At 39.5% G+C, this 22,459-nt stretch overlaps 1 protein-coding gene and 1 long non-coding RNA gene across 2 annotated transcripts in view; one reads left to right on the top strand and one right to left on the bottom strand.

Annotated features, from left to right (window-relative positions):
* The window catches only part of LOC103670704, a 51,618-nt gene that overhangs the window by 23,927 nt on the left and 5,232 nt on the right, over positions 1-22,459 (top strand). The gene's annotated exons all lie outside the window — the stretch shown is intronic.
* Positions 1-22,459, bottom strand: part of SCP2 (sterol carrier protein 2) — a 116,357-nt gene that overhangs the window by 12,779 nt on the left and 81,119 nt on the right. The window contains exons 12-14 of the mRNA XM_008699183.2: positions 18,697-18,850; positions 10,101-10,203; positions 2,091-2,220 (exon numbers count right to left, since the gene is read on the bottom strand). Coding sequence (XP_008697405.2) covers positions 2,091-2,220; positions 10,101-10,203; positions 18,697-18,850 — 387 coding nt within the window. The remainder of the gene's footprint in view (positions 1-2,090; positions 2,221-10,100; positions 10,204-18,696; positions 18,851-22,459) is intronic.

A 22,459-nucleotide genomic window follows, 5' to 3' on the forward strand; every position in this document is an offset into this window, starting at 1 on the left:
ATTGAAGGCCTACCATGTATCAGGTACTATTATAGGCAATGGGGATGCAGCAGTGAACCTAACAGGCAAAAATCTGTCTTCATGCAGCGACAATTCAAGTGGGGGAGACAGACAATAAGGAAGAAGTTAAAATATTACAGAGTATCTCAGATGGCAATAAGTGCTATAAAGAAAAATAAGGCAGCAAAGGACAAAAGAGAACAGGGCTGTGATTTAAAAGCATTAAGGTTGGGGCACCTGGGTGGCTCAGTTGGTTAAGCATCTGCCTTTGACTTAGGTCATGACCCCAGGGTCCTGGGATTGAGCCCCACATTGGGCTCCTCACTCAGCGAGGAGCCTGCTTCTCCCTCTCCCTCTGCCTGCTGTCCCCCGACTTGTGCTCCATCAAATAAATAAAATCTTAAAATACATAAATAGATATATAAATAGATAAATAAATAGATAAAATAGATAAATAATAAATAAAATCTTAAAATACATAAATAGATATATAAATAGATAAAATAAATAAATAAATAGATAAAATAAAAGCATTAAGGTTAAGGAGGGGCTCACTGAGAAGGTGACATCTGGGCAACAATCCAAAGGAAATGAGGGAACAAGTCATGAGGATATTAAGGGAAGACAATTCCAGGCAGAGGGAATATAGCAGAAAGCCCCTCAACTGGGAACACGCCATGTTTCAGCAATGGCAAGGAGACCAGTGTGACTGGAGCAAAGTCAGGGAGAGTGCAGTAAAACAGAAAAGTGGGGCCAGATCACATAATGCCAGTATAAGAACTCTGGCTTTTACTGAGTGAGCTAAAAGCGTTTGGATGGCTTTGAGCAGAGGTGAGTCACAATCTGACTTAAGTTTCAAAATGATCACTACCCTCCCCCTAACTAACTAACTAACTAACTAAATAAATAAATAAATAAAATGATCACTTGAGCTGGTGCGTGGAGAAGAACCTGCAGGGGGCAAGGTTAGAAACAGGGAGACCAGGCAAAAAAAAATGATGGAGGCTTACACCAAGGTGGTAGTAGTAGAGGAAAACAGAACTTGCTGATGGATTAGACTGTGTAGTGTGAGAAAAAGAGGAGCCAATGAGGACTTCAAGGTTTTTGGACCAAGGAACTGGTAGGACAGAGAACCAATTTATGGAGATGGGGAAGATGGTGGGAGGAATACATAATTAAAGGAGAATAGAAACAAATTAGAAGTTTCATTTTCTACATGTTAGCCTCGGGATACCTATTAAGTATCCAAGTAAACTTGTCAATTAAGCAGTTGGATATACACCTTGAAGTTCAGTGGCTGAGTCCATGCTGAAGGTATCTGGGAGTCATCACTGTAGGGATGGTTTTAAAAGCATGAGACTAGAGGGGATCCTCAGGGAGTGAATGAGGATAGACCTGAGCCTTGGAGCACGGCAACATTAAGAAATTTGAAGAGGAGGACAAAACAGGAAGAGAGGCTAGGAAGGAACAGCCAGTGGGTAAGAGGAAAGCCTAGAAGTACAATATCATGAAGGCTGAGAATGAACCACTGAATTTGGCAACATGGTGGTCACTGGTGACCTTGACAAGAATAGTTTTGAACACTGATGTGGATAAAAGATGACTGAAGTGGGTTCAAGAAAGACTGGGATAAGAGGAAGTGGGGAGACTGAGTACAGACAGGACTTTTAAGGCCACGTAACCATATGCTGGAGCATGTGCTTTACAGGATACTTGAGAGATAATTCTCTTAATCCTTGCATCAACCCTATGAAATAGTTACCATTTACTATTCCCATCTATAGACCAGAAAACCGAGGCTCAGAGAAGTTAAATAATTTGTTCAAAGCCAGAATCTGTGAGTGGCAAGGCCAGGATCCCAACCCAAGTTTGTCTAATTCTAAAGCCTAAAATTAACACCTCTGTGATGGAGCTTCCAAATCTTTGGGAGGCGGTGGCTGTGACCTATTCCTATTCCCAAGGATTCACTAGTTCTTTCAACAAGGTCCTATACCTCTGAAGCCAGCCCTTTCGGAAAACACAAAGCAGATGCTCATTTCCCCTTGTGTATCTGTCAGTGCTCCTATAAATGGAGTCATCACTGCACTGACCTGAGTTCGGAAGCACGGATCCCTTGCCATTCTTCACATCTACCACCCAGGTGGCTTCTTTACCCTCAGGGCCGTTCTTCACCTTAAAGGCAAAAATACCACCGATTTTCTTCACAAACTGTTCCCCTTCCTGGAAAGGAAAAAAAACAAAACGCTGGGAGTTATATTACATTTGTTTCTCGGGCTTTTTCTCTAAATTGAATGTTTAAATAGATACATGACGTGAGCAGCTGGGCCAGCAGCAGTCCCTAGGCTCCCTCAGGATCTTTTACCCAGAAAAATCTGAAAGGCAACAGGCAACAACTCCTTCATCTGCCAAATCTTTTGTTAAAAATGGCTTTCCGGATACAACTGGTGGAAGAAAAGGGAGAAAGCGGGTTGCGCGGCACTATGTTCTACTCAAGTAGTTTTCCTTTATCTCATTAATTTTTGAAAGATTCACTCTGGCCTGTATAAATGTAAGAACCCCCACTTCCTTCCCTTTTTTGCAGGCAAATTCCTTTACATGTGTTTCTGGTTTCCCACAATCAGAACTTAAGGGGTTCTGAGCAAAGTCTTTTATTCTGAGGGGGGTGAGGGGAGGTGACGACATATTTTCTGGATTAGTATAAAGAATTATACAAGTAATATACCAACCACCAATTGCTTTTGAATCTCGAGGGAATGAAACTGAAAAAGTAACCTCAGATCCGTATCTCAGTAAGTTGGTTTCCTTTCTCCCTCCCTCTTCCTTTCATCCCTACTTTTTGTTTCATTGTTCCTTACAGAAATACTTGCTGATCCAAACAATGATTGGCACCAGACATTGTTCTAGGTACTGAGAATACAGAAGTAGGAGTTAGAAGGGTAAATGATCACTATGATCACTATGACAACACTGGATAAAAAGCAGCACGGGGGACACCACAGGAGTACCGAGGAATGGCCAAGGCAGCTGTCAGGGTGCAAAATGTAAGGATTACAAGCTCACATACTTTTCTTAAAAACTAAATCAAAGACATGGTAATTCTACCGCAATTACTTTTCTTTAAAGAAACACATTTGGGGGGCACCTGGTGGCTCAGTCGATTCAGTGTCTGATTCTTGATTTCAGCTCAGGTCATGATCTCAGGGTTATGACATGGAGCCCCATGTCAGGCTCCATGTTGGGCATGGAGCCTGCTTAAGATTCTCTCTCCCTCTCCCTCTGCCTCTGTCCCTCCCGTTATGCCCTCTCTCTCTAAAATAAATAAATAAATCTTAAAAAAACAACTCATTTTCTGTGGAAAAAATAGAAAATGCTGATAAGCAAAAAGAAAATATAAATTGTTTGTAATTTTACTACTCAGAGAAAATAATATTTTGATGTCAATCCCCTCCATCTTTTTTTCTCTCCATATGTTTTCATAAATGGGATCACATTTTTATATATTGTTTTGTAATCCACTTTTCTGTCTCATATCATTATTCTCATTTCTGTGTCATTAAATATTCTTCTACATACAGTCTTTATTTGTGTAAATGTTACTATACTTCATCTAACCAATACTCTTGCTTGATATTTAGATTAATTCTTACTTCTGGCACTTCTAACAAAGCTGCAAATAACATTCTTACATTTAAATATTTTTACATAGCCTCATTTATTGAAGCTTAAATTCCTAGAACTAAACACTGCTAATTAATGAATCTGAAATCATCGTTGCTTTGAATTCCTGCTCTGTCATGTACTTCATAACTTCCAGGGCAAGTTACTAAACCTCTCTGAATCTCAGTTTTCTTCTTATCTGTGAAATAGAGATGACAGTAGCTACCATCATAGAGTTGTATAGGTATTTAAAGACCCACAAAGCACAGAGTAACTGCTCAATAAATGTTAGCATTTTGTTGTTGTTGTTATCTTACTATGGTCTGTGTGCTATTCCTGTGCCAATATTATAGTTTTATAATGTACTTTGTACTTTGGTACAATAAATCCCCATTATAATTCCTCTCTTCCAAATACTCTTGAACTTGTTTTGGACATTTTTTCCCCTCTACATGTACATTATAATAATTTAGTTAGTTCTTCTCCCCCACCAAAATGCTGTTGGATTTACATGGGGTTACATAAAATCTGTTAGATCAGTTTGAGGGAGAATATCTTTACAATATTAAGTCCACCCATCCATGAATATGGTATATCTTCAAGTTTTCTTTGATGTCTACTGGCAATATTTTGTCAATTTTTTCCCACATAGGCTTTTGCACATTTCTTACCAAGTTTATCTTAGGTGTTTTATATTTTATATTGCTCTTAATATTTTTATTGCATTTCATGAGTGGGTTATTGCAAATATATAAAAAACATATTAATCTTTGAATTTTTTTTTTTTAAAGATTTTATTTATTCGACAGAGATAGAGACAGCCAGCGAGACAAGGAACACAAGCAGGGGGAGTGGGAGAGGAAGAAGCAGGCTCATAGCGGAGGAGCCTGATGTGGGGCTCGATCCCACAACACCGGGATCACGCCCTGAGCCGAAGGCAGACGCTTAACCGCTGTGCCACCCAGGCGCCCCTGAATTTTAATTTTGGAACTGGCTACCTCTTATAATTTCTAATACTTTTTATTTCCCACCTTCTTTATTTCAGCCTTACATTCCTGCAATAATTTAGACACAAGATTCTTTCTTTTGGTACCATGATATTCATTCTTTTATTTTTTTTAACTTATTTTATTTAAATTCAGTTAACATATCACTAATTAACAATTAGTTCAATTAATTTAATCAGTTAACATATCATTAATTTCAAATGTAGAGATCAGTTATTCATCCATTAGATGTAACACCCAGTGCCCATTACATCACATGCCCTCCTTAATGCCCATCACCCAGGTACCCCATCCCCTCACCCACCGCCCCTCCAGCAACCCTCAGTTTGTTTCCTAGAGTTAAGAGTTTCTTATGGTTTGTCTAATATTCATTCTTTTAAAAAAGATTTAAGGGTTTGATATGTTTAGGCACAGTGAACTTGCATAGACTGGTATCAGATACTAACCTCTGTTTCTATATAAGCAGAGAGCCTGGCCTAAGTTCTTTCTTTTTGTTGTATTTTGTTTGTTTTAAAGTATACAATTCGGTGGTATTTTAACATATTCAAAGTTGGGCAACCAACACCACTATCTAATTTTAGAATGTTCTTATCACCCCAAAAAGAAACCCATAGCCACTGGTAGTCATCCCCCTTCTCTCTCCTGCTAACCTCTGGCAACCACTGATCTACTTTCTATCTCTGTGGATTTGCTTATTCCGGACATATCATATAAATGGAATCACACAATATCTCACTCAAATTCTTCTAAGTTAGCTTTAGGAGAAATTATTAATGGCAATAATAACCTTCCTAGGGCTATAATGTTTTCAAATACTTTTGTACACATTATTTCCTTAATCTCCATAAAACCTTGTAAGTAGTTGGACAGGTATTAATATTAGCTCATTAAGCAGAAAAAACAACTGAGACTCATAAAGATTAAGAACCCTTTGGACTATTCTCTATCCTGTTGCCAATTAACTCATCTAACATAACCCACCTAACACTAACATAAGCCATCTAACACTTCCAGGTGTGAATTTCTTTTTTTTTTTTTTTTAAAGATTTTTTATTTATTTATTCGACAGAGATAGAGACAGCCAGCGAGAGACGGAACACAAGCAGGGGGAGTGGGAGAGGAAGAAGCAGGCTCATAGCGGAGGAGCCTGATGTGGGGCTCGATCCCAAAATGCCGGGATCACGCCCTGAGCCGAAGGCAGACGCTTAACCGCTGTGCCACCCAGGCGCCCCTAGGTGTGAATTTCTTTTTTTTTTTTTTTTAAAGATTTTATTTATTTATTTGACAGAGATAGAGACAGCCAGCAAGAGAGGGAACACAAGCAGGGGGAGTGGGAGAGGAAGAAGCAGGCTCACAGCGGAGGAGCCTGATGTGGGGCTTGATCCCACAACGCAGGGATCACGCCCTGAGCCGAAGGCAGACGCTTAACCGCTGTACCACCCAGGCGCCCCTAGGTGTGAATTTCTTAAATGTGGCTCCCCAGAGCCTATAGGAGGAAATCTGACTTTACATATCATTCAAGATTCTTCATAATCTGAGGGATATTTATCTATTCTTATCCAGCCACTTTTTTCATCCTCCTCACGCTTTATGTTCCAACAATACTGATCATCTTGAATTCCAAAAACATATGTGCCTCCATGCCCTTGTTTATGCCCTGTCCCAGTTCACTCACCTCCTCCTACTCACATTCCCACCCCAACCTCATCAAGTCCCTGCTCACTTGCTAATTCTTCTGGGAAGGCTTTTTTGCCTGTACTGGATACTTTGATAGCCCTTTGCACATGCATCCATGTTTCTTGTTAAAGCAGTATATTTTTCCTGGGGAAAATCTCTCCATGTCTATCTTCCCACTAAACTCTGTTCCCTGAAGGGCAGGGACATATGTTTAGTAAGCAGTACAACCAGAACTCAGTCCCAGTTTGGTTTAACTTCAAATTCAATGCTCTTGTTGTCTGACCATACCATACTACAAAGTTGGTTACATTAATACTTCCAACTTAAGCCTATGAAAGCAGTATGTCTCCATAAATGAATTTTAAGTACAAGTCTTCTTCACATTCCTTGAGATCTTTCATCCCTCAAGTTTCTGTGACGACAATCTAGAAGGGTGGGTTAATAACCCTGGTGTGGTGGGCCACCCAAGAGCCAGGCTTCCTTTGGGGCCAGCAGCCCATGAATGACTATTTCTAGGTGCATCCACACCAGCTGTGGGCATAATGCCTCAGGAACAGACACCAACAAGTCAGAGCAGGTAAACACCAGCAAACTAGAAATTCTACTTAGCATACTGGGAGAGAAATTCCTTCCAACTCCTTAAAACAGATGTAGATTAATTTTATACTTGCTGTTATTTTTAAGAACTGATCCTCTTATAAAATAACATTTTTCATTGAAGAAGTGAGACAGGGTAAGTAAATGGACAAAGAGAGAGTTAAAAGAGGAAAGAAAATACCCGTTTGTTGCAAAACTAAAGATCATCAGTACTAAGAAAGTTCTAAGTGCCTCCTTGAGTGAAAAAAAAAAGTATTTCTTTCTGAGTAGGCAAAAGGTCAAGGAGTAGGTTCTGTCTCAAACTTAACTGGAACAGAAAGTTAAGACAGAATTCAAAGAAGGGCAATGGGGTATTGCTAACGGACAAAAGTGGAAATAAAATCTCTGGCCAGATTTCCTTTGCTAATGCAGAAAGTGCATGAATTGACAAAAGATTCCAAGACTTTCACTTTCTAGTCCTCCCAAACATTTAGGAAACTTACAATCGTGGGAAGGAAACAAAGGGACAAGGTCCCCACAAGTGAGGTTATGGAGGGAGGAGAAAAGAATTAAAATGGGAGCCAGAGGAATACAATTGCAAAGCTAAAAGAACACTGTGAAATAAAAACAGCACTGTTTTGTTAATCCTGATAATGAAGTATTCAATAATTGACATATAGCTTACCACACACTCTCTATTTTTATTTGATTTTTTGGGGACAGAATAAAGTTGAAAAAAAAATGGGACAATTTGGCAGAAGTAAATATCCTATGGGTTTCTCTGCAGGCAAATATTGGTGGCAAGAAAAAAAATTCAAGCTGAGCCCTGATAGAGTCCGACTTCAGTTCAGTGGACATACATAATGAAAGTAAAAATAATAACAAGAGGGGCACCTGACTGGCTCAGTCAGGACGGCATGCAGCTCCTGATCTCAGGGTCAGGTGTTCGAGCCCCATGTTGGGGGTAGACAGTATTTAAAAAAACAAACAAAAAACTAATAATGAAATATTTTTTCCTACTAGATTGGCAAAGATTTTTTTTTATTTTAACAGATTTTTATTTATTTATTTGATAGAGAGAGAGAGCACAAGGAAAGGGAGCAGCAGAGGGAGGGGAGAAGCAATCTCTCTGCTGAGCAGGAAGCCTGATGTGGGGCTCCCAGGACCCTGGGATCATGACCAGAGCGGAAGGCAGATGCTTAACCAACTGAGCCACCCAGGCACCCCATAGATTGGCAAAGATTTTTTAAAAACCAGCCAACACATAGCACCAGAGAAGGTATGAGGAAAAAAACAGTCACTCCCATGAATTATTAAGTTTGTAAACTTGTGCCCTCTTTTTGGTGGATAGTTGGTAATATATACCAAAATGCAAAATACACATATTCAACGACTCAAAAATTTCCCCTTTATTTATGTTAAGATGACCATGGCATTAAGTACTTAAAGAGGAGTAAAAAAGAAGATTTATTATACCACTATTTTACTTCCAAAATTTAAATACAAGCAATGTTCATCATAGGAGGCTAGTTAAATAGATTATGATACATAAATTCAAAAGGTACTAGATGGTCATTAAAACTGATGGTAAGGTTTATATTTATGTGAATGGAACACCGTCAAGAGAAAAAAGCAGGTTATAAAGCAAGTATAACGCCCCCATGCAGGTGTATCCCCACAACATGGTGGCAGGACAGGTCTACAGCTCCTGGGCCAGTGCCTGCCTGCCCAGAACCAGCAAACCTGGCCCTCTCTACCTCAGGAATGTCATTGATCATGAAAATCCTAGAAACGCAGGGTCCTTTGTGAAGACACATCAGTCGCACTGACTGTTTTCCACTCACAGTGCAATCAATCACCTTAGATGTTAATAAGTTCTTTGTGCTGCAATGAAGCAGTCAGGACATACACACAATGTATGCCTTTCACACTATAGCACGAATGAAACAAACAGCTTAACTGTTCTGAATCCTTTTATTTCAGCCCACTTTGGTCAGCTTAAGAGATGTATAATTGGAATTGTTTGACTGTGGCTGTAACTGTGCCTTATTAGTCTGAAAATTAAAATCAGTAATGATATCCCAAGATGCCTTTAGGTTTGAAACGATGTAAATATGTAATCTTGCTTATAGAGAAGAGCTCTCAAAAAAAAAAAAAAAAACCCTCTCCTTTTTAAAAAAAGTTACTGTTAGATTTCCTTAGTATGATTATTATCTATCAAGAACTGGTTATTGTACATAAAAATAAATTTGTATACAGAATACAATTAAAAAACCCAACACGTATCGTATGATCCTAGTTATGCAGAACTGCATACTCACATACAAAGAGAGAGGTCTAAAACAATGCCAACCGCTGTTAACATTTTTGTGAACTCTAAGTAACAGCATTTCAGGAGATTTTTAATTTTTCTTTTTCATATGTTCTGTATACTGTAAATTTTTAAAATATTTTATTTATTTATTTATTTATCAGAGAGAGAGAGAATGAGCACAAGGAAGGGGAGTGGTAGGAGAGGCAGAGGGAAAAGTAGACTCCCACTTAGGAGAGAACCCAATGTGGGACTCAATCCCCAGGACCTTGGGATCATGACCTGAGCCGAAGGCAGACGCTTAACCGACTGAGCCACCCACACACCCATGTGAATTTCTTTTAAGTTAGCATTATTTTTACAAGAAAAATACTACTTTGAAAAAACTCAAGCACAAAAGATTTCTTTTTATAAGGAGTGTTGATCTTAGGTACCTTTAAAGACTCACCTTAAATATTATTCTTTTTTAATGATTCTAAGTAAGGTCTTTTTAATTCAGAAGGAAATTACACCAAAATAAGTGAGAATCCCTTTACATATGACCTTTGTCCAAAATTATTATCTCCCTGACAAAGAGAGGAGTGAGGAGAGTGACGAGGGCTAGCCTTTCCTCTATAGTTCAGATTGTCACAGCATTTTACCATAGCTCTTTATAGAACTCAAGTGTGGAGATCTGTTCATCTTTGAAATGCGCTCTTACCAGAATTACAAAGAAACGATAATAGTACACTCAGAAATCTAAAATACACTCAATACTTGACAATATCATATAAATTTTTAACTTGTATCATTTCATGGCAACACCAGACATCTATATCACTTTCTCTAGCCTCAAGGTCCTCTTGGCAGTATTTTATATAAATCTCGCTTACCTCTTCAAGCTTCTTCTCAATCTCCTTAAAGACAACATTTGCCTTAAAGCCGTCAACTGCAGAGCTGGTTGGAACAGCCTCAATTCGATGAGTTCTAAAAGAACTGGTGAAAAGAATCAATTTCAATCCATGGAGTCATATAGATACTAGGTTTTCAACACTTAACAGTAGTAATTTTCAAAAAAACTCTAAGAACAGAGATGTTGTGGCTCTTACCCAAAGAAAATCATAATTAAGTCCATAAAACAATTAGGCTTTCCTTCCCCTTTTCTTCAACAAATATTGAATGCTCACTAAGTGCTAGGCATAGTTCTTAAAAATACAGTAAACCAAAGAAACTTACCCTCATGAAGCTTATATGCTAGCTGGGGAGAGAGACAATGAAGAAGCAAAAAAAAAAAAGATACAGGGGCACCCGGGTGGTCGGTTGAGCGCCTGACTCTTGGTTTCGGCTCAAGTCATGATCTTGTGGGTTGTGAGATCCAGCCCCCTATCAGGCTCCCAGCTCAGGGGGGAGTATGCTTAAAGATTCTTTCCCTCTGCCCTTCCCCCCACTCTTGAACGCACGCTCGCTCTCTCTCAAATAAGTAAATCTTGAAAAAATAAAGAAAGAAAGAATACAGTTACTATAAAAAAAATGGGGCACCTCAGTCAGCTAAGCGCTCAACTCTTGATTTCGGCTCAGGTCATGATCTCATGGGTTATGAGATCCGGCCTCCACGTCAGGTTCCGTACTTAGAGCACAGTTGGCTTGTCCCCCTCCCTCTGCTCCCCCCACCCCCTGCTCATTCTCTTTCTCTCTCCCCCACCCAAATAAAATAAAATCTTAAAAAAAAAAAAAAGAAGAAAATAAGGCAGGTTAAGAGGATACAGAGAAAGTATACATGTGTGTTGGGTATTCTATTTTATTTTTTATTTTATTTTATTTAAATTAAATTAATTAACATATAGTATATTATTAATTTCAGAGGTGGAGTTCAGTGACTCGTCAGTTGCATGTAACACCCAGTGCTCATCACGTCATGTGCCCTCCTTACTGCCCATCACCCAGTCACTCCATCCCTCTACCCCTCTCCTCCAGCAACCCTCATCCTAGAGTTAAGTCTCTTATGGTTTGTCTCCCACTGATTTTGTCTTATTTTATTTTTCCCTCCCTTCCCCTAGGATGTTCTATTTTAAACAGCCTGGTCAGATAGGACTCTCTGAGGAGGTGACATTTAAATTAGGTCTTAAATTATGTAAATGAGCTAGACCTGTACACATTTAGGTGGGGAAGCCAGTTCTAAACTTCCAGTATAAAAAACTTGAGGAAAAAACTAGCTCGGCGGTTAAAGGAACTATAACAAGGCCAGTATGACTGCAGCAGAGCAGAGATGTAGAAGGATCTAAGGTCACAGAAACATGCACAGCAAGACAAGAAGGAGCTTTAGAGATTATGGTTAGGAGTTTGGGTTTTAAGCATAATGAGAAGAATTGTATGGTATATGCTACAGAGTAGCAAGATCCAATTTATATGTTTTAAAAAAACAAGTCTGGCTGCCAGGTGGAAAACTGTAAGGCTGCAGAACAGGACAGCAGGAAGACTGGTAAAGAGGCTAAGGCCGTAGTCCAGGCAAGAGAGGATGGTGATTAGAACAGAGTTATAGGGGCGCCTGGGTGGCTCGCTCAATCTAACGTTAAGCGTCTGCCTTCGGCCCAGGGCGTGATCTCGGGGTCCGCTGGGAGCCTGCTTCTTCCTCTCCCACTCCCCCTGCTTGCGTTCCCTCTCACGCTGGCTGCCTCTCTCTGTCAAATAAATAAATAAATAATCTTAAAAAAACAAACAAACAAAAACAGAGTTATAAGCAGGGGTTGGACTCAAGATTTACATTTTACCTGTGACACAGAGATGAATTTAACAACCATCTGCCTATTGGTTGTTTGATAGTTAGGGAGCAACTACAGATAAATGACCTGATATAGCAGAAGGAACATAGTCTTTATAGCTACAAAGGCCTGGGTTTGAATCCCAAGGGCTTCCTTCATTCACTAGCTATATGATTTGGAGTAAATTACTTCACCTCTATGCACCTCTGGTGGGGAGGTAGGGAGGCACCTAGCAGAGCCCCTGGCCCATGGTAAAAAGTGATAGCGTGACTGGTATAGGCCCCAGAGCCTCAAGTGTGAGATACAGAAAGAAACTTGAGGGGTCTGAGGAAAAGGAGGGTGTTAGGTAATTCCTCTGACAACCACAAGCAGGCTGGTGGTGGCTGGGACCCAGATGGGGGCAACACAAGAAGGATATATTTGAAGGAGTCAAGAGCACATCGGTTGCTCGGTAAGCATTTCTTTCTTTCTCTATCCTTTCTCCTTCCTTCTGTCTCTCTTTTTCTTGTCTCCCCATCTTTCCATCATTTCATAAATATTTAATGAGTGCCTGCTACATACCAAGCATTGTTCAAGGTAGTGGGAGTATAAGGGTGAACAAGTCAGACCTGTTCTTACTGAGTTTATATTCTTCTAGTAGAGGAGAACAAGGAGTAAACAGACAAAATAATCGCAAGTATTAGGAAGGAAATAAAAAGAGGAACCTACTTTAGGTAGAGCAGTCAAGGAATGATATCTCAGAGCAGCTGAATTTAAGCGAAGACCTTATTAAAAGAAGAAAAGGAGCTGGCCATTCAAAGAGGAAGCTGCAAAGATCCTGAGAGAGAAAGGAGCTTGGTATGTTAAAAGAAAGTAAAACAAAAGCAGTCATTAAAACACAGTAAGTGGGGGGAGAGTGATATGAAATGAAATTGGAGAACTGGGCAGAGGCCAGATCATACAGGCTAAAGTAGGGAATTTGGGAATCTACTGAAATGATTACGTAAGGAGGTGAAATACAGTTGACCCTTGAACAACACCGTTTTGGACTGCATGGATCCACTTACATGCGGGTTTTTCCTGTCAATACAGTACAGTACTGTAAATGTATTTTCTCTTCCTTATGATTTTCTTAATATCACCTTTTCTCTAACTCACTTTATTGTAAGAATACAGTATATAATACATATAACATACAAAATATGTATTAACTGACCTTTCATGTTATCGGTACGGTCTCTTAGTAGTTGTTAAGTTTTTAGGGAATCAAACGCCACTTTTGGGAATTTTCAACTGCACAGGGTGTCAGCACCCCTAATTCCCACAGTGTTCAAGGGTCAACTGTAGTTTCTTTTGATGATTCTTACAACAGTGTGCAGAATGAACTGGGCAGGGGGGTGGGGGATGCGAGAACAGAGGTGGGAAGAATAGTCAGGAGGCTGCTGGAATAGTCCAGATAAGAAGTGATGGTGGTCTGGACTACAGTAGAGGCAGTCTACCATCTGCCCCATCCAGTGGAAATGGAGAGAAGAAAGTGGATTCAAATGTATTTTAGAGACAGAATCCATAGGCTTTGCTCCTGGAAAATGGGGGGATTTAGGGTGAGGGGAAAGGGCAAGGATAATTCCGGTGTTCCTGAATAACTGAGGGGATGGCAGTACCATGCAGTGATAAAAGGAAGAATGAGGTGGAAGTAGAGGGGATCAAAGTTCCATTTTAGGAACATGAGTTATGAGATGGTTGTGAGACAAGAAGGCAGTTGGATATGAGTCTGGAGATCAGAGGAGAGGTCAGGTCATGAGCCTCACATCCAGCTCCCTGCTCGGTGGGGAGTCTGCTTCTCCCCCTCCCTCTGCCTGCCCTCTGCCTGCCACTCCCCCTGTTTGTGCTCTCTCTGTCAAATAAATAAATAAAATCTTAAAATAAATAAATAAATCCACGGGAACGATAAACTTGCCTTAAGGAAATTACAGAGAAAGAAGAGAGCCCAGGACAACACCCAATGGAACTCCATTATCTAAAGAGGAAGCAGCAGCCAATGATACAAAAGGAAAAACCAGAAGAGCATGGTGTTGCAGAAGCTGAGAAGGGAGAAAGAATCTGGGACAGAGAGATAAACTATGTCAATTACTGCCAAAGGTCAAATACCCACTGGATTTGGCACCATGCAGAGTACCCGTGACTTCGACAAAAACAATTTGAAGAGTGAGGGAAGTTCTAGAAGTCAGATTATAGTGAATTAAAGAGTGAAGAGGAGAGAGAAATAGAGATATTTTGAGTTGATGGCATGAGAAAGACATGAATTTGGGGGGCCAAGGACAATTTTTGTTATAGCAACTTGAACAGACTAAGACAGCAGGCCTCAATTTATCCAAGATATAGCTCGAAACCAGAAAGTAATAACAGAAAAGAGAAATATTGTTCAAAAATGATCTAAATTAAAGGAAAGAAAAGTTTAACTATAAATTAAATGCAATTGGTCACTGCTCTTCAATATGACCTCTCCTCATTTTCTCAGTTCCTACGGCAGCACTGGACATTTCTTACCCACACTGCGGCAGCTGCCTCCTAAGGGTTCCTGACCTCTGTTTCTCCACTATTCAACTCAAAGTAATGCCAGACTGATCTGCTTAAAGGGCAATATAACCACATGATCTTTTGATAAAACTCATTTTGTGGGCTCAGTTCCAAACTCCTGAATAGAGGATTTGAAGGTTTCAAAACCATAATCCAATCTAGTTACAACTGTATCTCCTGTCACCAACACGATGTTGACTCTGCCCATCTACCAAGGCAAGAACAAAATAAACTACTCTGTACCCACACAGTACAACCACTCACCAAACCCTGTATCTCAAACTTCTGTGCCTGGAACACCCTTCCTCTACCTTCCTGCTGGGCAATCCTAGTCATCTGGTTTAAATTTACCTTCTTCATAATAATTTCTTCCTCTGGGCTTCAATAGGGTTTTGAAAAAACTATATGTGCCTTCCCTACATACACAGAGGACCCCACTTGGGGGCCTTAGCATGTAGAAGTTGCTCCATCAAAGTTAGCTAAATAAGAAACTAAGTAAATCAGATCATGTGCAACTGTTACCGAAAATATAATGACTTATAAGAAATATTATTTGGTCATTCAGATGACTGAAATGTATTTCTCGATATATTTGATCTTCATTCACAGTTTCTGAAAATGCTTCAAAGCCATAAAGGTGAAATGAGTGTCCTGTTATTAATGAAGGTGACTTACGGACCCCACCACACATCACTACCACCAGGGAGGGGAGAGAAGTTGGAGGTTGATGAACCAATGGCCAATGGCTTGGTCAATCATGATTATGTACTGAAACCTCCATAAAAATGCAAGAGGACAGATTTTTGGCCCTTTTCTGAGAGCTTCCACACTTAGGAAACCAGAACCCTTCCTCATACCACCAAGCCAGGGCCCAAGCTCCTTTGTTTGGGACCTCGCATATGTGTCTTTTCATCTTATTATTGATTTGTACCCTTTAATGAACTGGTACAACATAAGTATTTTTCTGAGTTCTGTGAGCCACTCTAGCAAACTAGTCAAACCTAAGGAGGTCGTCGTTGGAACCTTCAACCTGTAGCCAGTTGGTCAGCAGCACAGATAACAGTCTGAGGTTTGTGACGCATCTGAAGTGGTGGGTGGGGGCCAGTCTTAGGGACTGAACCCTAAAGCTGTGGAATCTGATGCTATCTCTGGGTAGACAGTGTCAGAATTGAGATGAATTCAGACCTACTGGTGTCTGAGAATTGCTTGGTGTTTGGGGAACAGGTAGTGGGAACTCCCATTCCCCATGCTGGAACTGGGTCTGGGAACCCTAAAACAGTACCTTAAAATGACCTTGTTTAAAACAAAACCACAACCTTGCTTTAAAACTATATTTGTACCATTAGATTCAGAATCATTTTCCCAACTTTGGCCTTTGCAGTGAGTTATGTTGTATCACTAAGACTATCAATAATACCTTCAGTATTTTCTTATTAGTCATTAATTCTTATTAGTCATTCGTACAGGTATCCCTGCTTTTCAAAAGTTCACGTTACACCACTTTGGTTCACACTTTGCTTCTACGAAAGACCTACATTGGTACCTGTTTTTGCTAACCAAAAGAAATCCAAAGAGGATTTTGGTTTTTACTATAAAAAAAAAAAAAAGGTAAAAAGAGATAATAGCGTTCAATGTTTGTTTCGCAGCAAGCCATTTTGGAGGCAGTGCATTGATGGAGAGTGGCACCTCCCCCAGGTTCTCTCCCCCAAGAACTACACTCAGCAGGGAGCCACAGCTTTGAACTGTGTCTGTGAGCATCTGTGCTTTATCTCAATTTATTTTGTGCATCCGTTAGCAAGATGTGTCCTAAGGTATCAAAAAAGCATAAAAGAGATTATTCTGGGGGTCTGGGAAACACTCAAGAATTTTTCCATGTAAGTTAATGGTAATTGTTTCTTCGCTTTACACCATTTTGGCTTAAGAAAAATTTCATAGCCTCTCTCGCTGGCTGTTTCTATCTCTGTCAAATAAATAAATAAAATCTTTAAAAAAAAAAAAAAAAAAGGGAAAAAAGAAAAATTTCATAGGAATGCTCTACTTTTGGATAGCAGGGGAAACCTGTGTATCATCCGGATTTTTTTTCATACTTCTGCCTTCCCACAAATATCACTGTAGCTATTTTGAACCAACTCAGCTTGTGTTCCCTCTCTCGCTGGCTGTTTCTATCTCTGTCAAATAAATAAATAAAATCTTTAAAAAAAAAAAAAAAGAAAAGAAAAAAGAAAAATTTCATAGGAATGCTCTACTTTTGGATAGCAGGGGAAACCTGTGTATCATCCGGATTTTTTTTCATACTTCTGCCTTCCCACAAATATCACTGTAGCTATTTTGAACCAACTCAGTCTCCCAATTATTTAGTCTCCTGAAATTAAAAAAAACTATGAGAATTCCATGTTTAAAATAGAATGTATTGCCCCAAATTCATAAACTTCTAATCTGAGCAAATTAGATACTATACTAATTTTTATGCTGACTCCAGTAACTCTTTATAGTTTGGCTTTTACATGAGGGTTTTCAACCTCAAATATGAACTGGATGAAATTCTAGAAGACAGTACAGACTGATGATCACCTTTAGGAGGAAACTCGAAAATTCAACATTTTAACACCTTTTTATTTGATTCAATTCAAGAAACATTCACTCTTTATGTCAGAGATTCTTACAGGGGTGGGGAGAGGTCACAACAGCCTTAGGCCTCAAGGATTTCATATAAGGGGTATAAAAATGCGGCTATGCCACAACTAAGCCAAAACTGGATATGGGTCCAAGAAGTACAAAGTGTTGTAGATATTTAAAAGCAGATGGCACCAGAGATGGGCCTTCAATGATAGAATTTTCACAACAGAAATGATATTTCAGGCAGAGAAGGAAAAGTGAAAGGACAGACAGAAGAGACTCAAGAGCTTGTAAAACATAAGAATATAATGGATTCTGAAAAAAAGTGTGTCATATATCCTTTTTGGAACCAAAAGTGTGAAAAAAATAATAATTACCAAGAATTTCAGGAGAAAAAAAGGAGCCAATTGGTGTTGACAGCTACAGCAGGGTTAAAGAGAACAAGAACAGAAAACAAAGACAGGAACATTTCATAATCAGATCACTGGTGGCCTTACCTGACCTCTGTGGTGAGGTCAAAAACTAGACCATAAGAAAGATATTTCAGAATGGACCCCCCCCCCAAAGTGGCCCAGTATATAAGGCTCATCACAAAAGAAAATAAGGCAAGAAGAAAAATAAATTTTTATCATATGTAAGACCTGACCATATTTGCTAACAGAAGGAACGGAGTCAACAGAAAAGCAAAGATGAAAAGATTCAAAAGGGAGAGGGTATACTTAATGTTTGGAACAAAGTTACAGAACGTGGTTGGAAACAAAAGCATGCAAAGAGGACAGCCAGGCCTTGGGAAGGAAGAGGCACTTTTTGCCTATGGGAAGGATTAATGAGCACTTCTGAGACAAGAGCAAGGAAGTTCAGGGATCCTGAAAGGCTTGGAACAGAAAGCGCTTGGAGATCTGAGGAGCATAGGCATTTGATAAGGACAGGAAGAAAATGAGCAAGAGACAAATAAAAGGGATTCTAGCAGCAGCGTGTATTCAGAAACATACACGTGCAGAGAGCGAATTAGCATATTTAATAACTTTCTCCAAACCACCTCAGAAGCTTGGGAGGCTATGCAGGGAGAAAACAATTTTGAGAAAGGAAACCAAAAAAGTGAACTTGCCTAAATTAAAATCACTCTGGTTGGCAGGTCTAAAACAAGTAGTTTTAGGTCACCACTCTCTTTTGACTATGCAGCCTTCTTTTTTCTTTCTTTCTTTCTTTTTTTTTTTTTAAGTAGGCTCCACAACCAGCGTGGAGTCCAATGCGGGGCTTAACTCACCACCCTGAGATCAAGACCTGAGCTGAGATCAAGATCGAGTCCCTCGCTTAATCGACCGAGCCACCCAGGCGCCCCTATGCTGCCTTCTTTTTTGAACAAAATTTTCCTAAGGCTGGTTAAGTTTAAATGCTAATTGCCAGTTTAAAGATTTTAAAGCCAGGCTACCAAAGCAAAATAATGAGATATTTACTCAGTACTAAGACAATAAAATTTGGACTTTATATTTGCACAACGTCATCAAGCTGTAAAAGTCAGGATTCATTAACCGACAAAAACCGGAACGCCACTTACCTCGCAGCTTCAGGAAAACCCATCTTGTAGAGCGTCACAACCACAGCTCCTCCAAGGCCTAAATTATGCTGCAGAGCAACCTTTGCACCGGGAACTTGCCTTTTCCCGGCTTCCCCTCTCAGCTGCCAGCAGAGTTCGGCGCACTGAGCCAGACCTAACAAATCGAACACCGAGCAGTCAGGTTCCCTTGCTATTGAAACTTGCCCCAACCATCTTTCCGAAGCCCGACGAGAGCTTACGCCGAATCGTGACTTTTAATTAAAATATTTAAGCCAAGAGAATGTTTGCATAAATAATAACTTCTCTGAAAAACCATGAGGGTTTCTGCAGCCAATTTTTTTTCCCACCTAAGTCCGTATTTAGACAATATTCAGGCTTAAGAAATTCCCTGCGCTCTTTAAAATTCCAACCTGTCATCTTTTGGCAATGCTGAAAAAGGAAACACCGAATATACAGTTCTCTGCCAAAATTGCATGAAAGTAATTTAACTAATTTTACCATTTTTAATGTATTAAAAGAAAATAATCAAGGATTTGGGAGTTCACTATCCCTAAAAAGTTTAGCTAGTATACAGAATTTTCCTGATTTTCCCCCAACTATTTCTCAACAAGTATGGATTTTCATAAGAATAGAATCTGTCCCCTGGATAATAAAACCAAAGGTTTTTAGAGCTGCAAAGAACTTAATGATGTCAGACTGAGAAAGTGTAAGATTAAGTAGGGCGTGAATGGTCACGTGACACTTTCTACCAGACCAGCTATTTAAGGATACCTGAGTCAAGAATGTTCTAACAGGACACACCGGTTTCAACCGTCATGAAGGCAGAGCTATCTAGGTCTACCAACAATGTCTGTTCTTCTACCTACATGCCCAATCACAGCTTCTGATTCCGGAGTTCCTGTGACAATTACCTACTTATGACCCTGTTAAAAAGAAAACCACAGGTCCAAAATGGTGTCTTTTAGACCAAGTTCCCAAACCAAGGCTTAAATCCTCATCTAATTTTAGTTTCAACCTCCCCCAGAAATGCAGTCTTCACTAGTCAGGAATTTTTTGATCAGTGCCAGAGTCTGCCACCTAGACCCTCCGCATCCCCACGAAGATGAGGTAGCCTGCAAGATATAAGACCCCTTGCTTTTCCACCTAAGGGAAAGCAGCCTCGCCTGGAACAATCCTTTTCTTTTGCTAATAACTTTTATGTCCCACCCTCCTATAAAAACCTTCCATTTTAACAACACTTCAGAGGACCCCCCCCCCTTCTAAATGGGATGCTGCCCAATTCATGAATCATTTATTAAAGCCCATTAGGTCTTTAAAATTTACTCAGTTGACTTTTTGTTATTTAACAAACTCTAACCTCCTCAAGAAATTTAACTGCCACTTCTTATTTCCAAGCAGTATGTATGTGTTTACAGAATATATATCTTAAGCACTGTTTTAAAAATAGGTAACTCCACAACCTATAATGATTTTTTGAGTTGTGAACATTCTGAATATTAATGAAGAAGATTAAAATGAAACATTGGGGCAGTTAATTTTACTAGAAATCTGCCATATAGAAAGCTCAACCATTCAATGAATATGTAAAAGGCAAAAAGTATTCACACTGATCTTACATACACATGGGCAGGAAAATACGGCTAATTTTCTTCACAAAATAATAAATATACATAGTTCACAATATTTGAGAAAATACTCAACCTCACCTTGATTAAATAGAAAAATGCCATTTTTAACCAAATCGGTAAGGATGCTTTTTTGTTTGTTTTGTTTTGGGTAAGTTTGTTTAATCTCTTTAAATAAGATAAAAATAAAATGGAGTCATAAAAAGTAATCCAAAAGAAGACTGAAAAATAAAAAGGTAGAAGGGAATAACAAATAGCAGGGACAAAGAGAACACAAATAATAAGACAGACTCAAACCTAACCATATTAGGGGCGCCTGGGTGGCACAGCGGTTGGGCGCCTGCCTTCGGCTCAGGGCGTGATCCCCGCATTATGAGATCGAGCCCCACATCAGGCTCCTCCGCTATGAGCCTGCTTCTTCCTCTCCCACTCCCCCTGCTTGTGTTCCCTCTCTCGCTGGCTGTCTCTATCTCTGTCGAATAAATAAATAAAATCTTAAAAAAAAAAAAACTTAACCATATTAATAATCACATCAAATTTAAATAGTCTAAAGACCCCAATTAAAGGCAGAGATTGCCAGAATGGAAGAAAAAAAGCAAGACTCAACTAAATGATGCTAATGCACTGCAATTTTTTTTTTTTTTTAAAGATTTTATTTATTTATTTGACAGACAGAGACAGCCAGCGAGAGAGGGAACACAAGCAGGGGAGTGGGAGAGGAAGAAGCAGGCTCATAGCAGAAGAGCCTGATGTGGGGCTCGATCCCATAACGCCGGGATCACGCCCTGAGCCGAAGGCAGACGCTTAACCGCTGTGCCACCCAGGCGCCCCTGCAATTTTTTTTTTAAAGATTTTATTTATTCATTTGACAGAGAGACAGCCAGCGAGAGAGGGAACACAAGCAGGAGGAGTGGGAGAGGAAGAAGCAGGCTCCCAGCGGTGGAGCCCGATGTGGGGCTCGATCCCAGAACGCTGGGATCACGCCCTGAGCCGAAGGCAGACGCTTAAAGACTGAGCCACCCAGGCGCCCCATGCACTGCAATTTTTTTAAAGATTATTTATTTTAGAGAGAGACCAAGCAAGCAGGGGGAGGGACGGAGGAAGAGAGAATCCTGAAGCAGACTCACTGCTGAGCACAGAGCCCCGACATGGGGCTGATCCTAGGACCCTGAGATCATGACCTGAGCCAAAATCAAGAGTTGGCCACTTAACCAACTGAGCCACCAGGCACCCCAATGCTAATGCACTTTATTATTTTTTTTAATGCACTTTAAATATAAAGTCACAAATAGGTTAAAAGTAAAAGGATGGAAGAAGATATACCACGTTAATACTAGTTAAAATATGAAAACTGGAATGGCTATATTCAATCAACCAAAGCAGATTTCAGAGCAAAGACTTAGCAAGGAAAAAAGGCCATCTCCTAATGATAAAGGGATAAAAACAAAACTGTCTTTATTCACAAATGATATGATTGTCTAAATAGAACACCTGATGGAGTTTTTTTTAAGCTAATAAATTTAATAAGTAGTTTAAGCAAGGATAAGAGATGAAAAATTGTTTGTACAATACAAAAATTGATTATATTTCTGCATACTAGCAATAAAAAATTGAAACTGAAAAATATCATTCACAATAACATCAGAAATATGAAATACCTAGGGATAAATCTGACAAAAGATGTGTAAGACCTATACAGTGAAAACTATAATACATTGCTGAAGAAAGCTAAAGAATACCTAAAGAAATGGAGATAAATATTTTGTTTATGGGTCAGAAAACTCACTATCGTTTGGATGTCAATTCCCCCTAAAAAAATCTATACATTCAACATAATTCCTCAAAAATCCCAGGAAGATTTTTTTTTACTAGAAATCGACGAGCTGATTCTAAAATTTCTATGGAAATGCAAAGGAGCTAGAATAGCCAAATAACTCTGAAAAAGAAAAATAAAGTTGAGAGCTAAGGCTACCTAATTTCCAGAACTATTACAAAACTACAATAATCATAAAAGTATAGTATTCATGTAAAGACAGACAAATAGACTACTGAACAGAAAAGAGAGTCCAGATATAATCCCCACATATTTATGAACAATTGATTTTTGACAAAGGCAATGCTATGGAGAACACGTAACT

Source organism: Ursus maritimus, unplaced genomic scaffold, assembly GCF_017311325.1.
Source record: "Ursus maritimus isolate PB19 unplaced genomic scaffold, ASM1731132v1 scaffold_12, whole genome shotgun sequence".
Classification (NCBI taxonomy): Eukaryota; Metazoa; Chordata; class Mammalia; order Carnivora; family Ursidae; genus Ursus; species Ursus maritimus.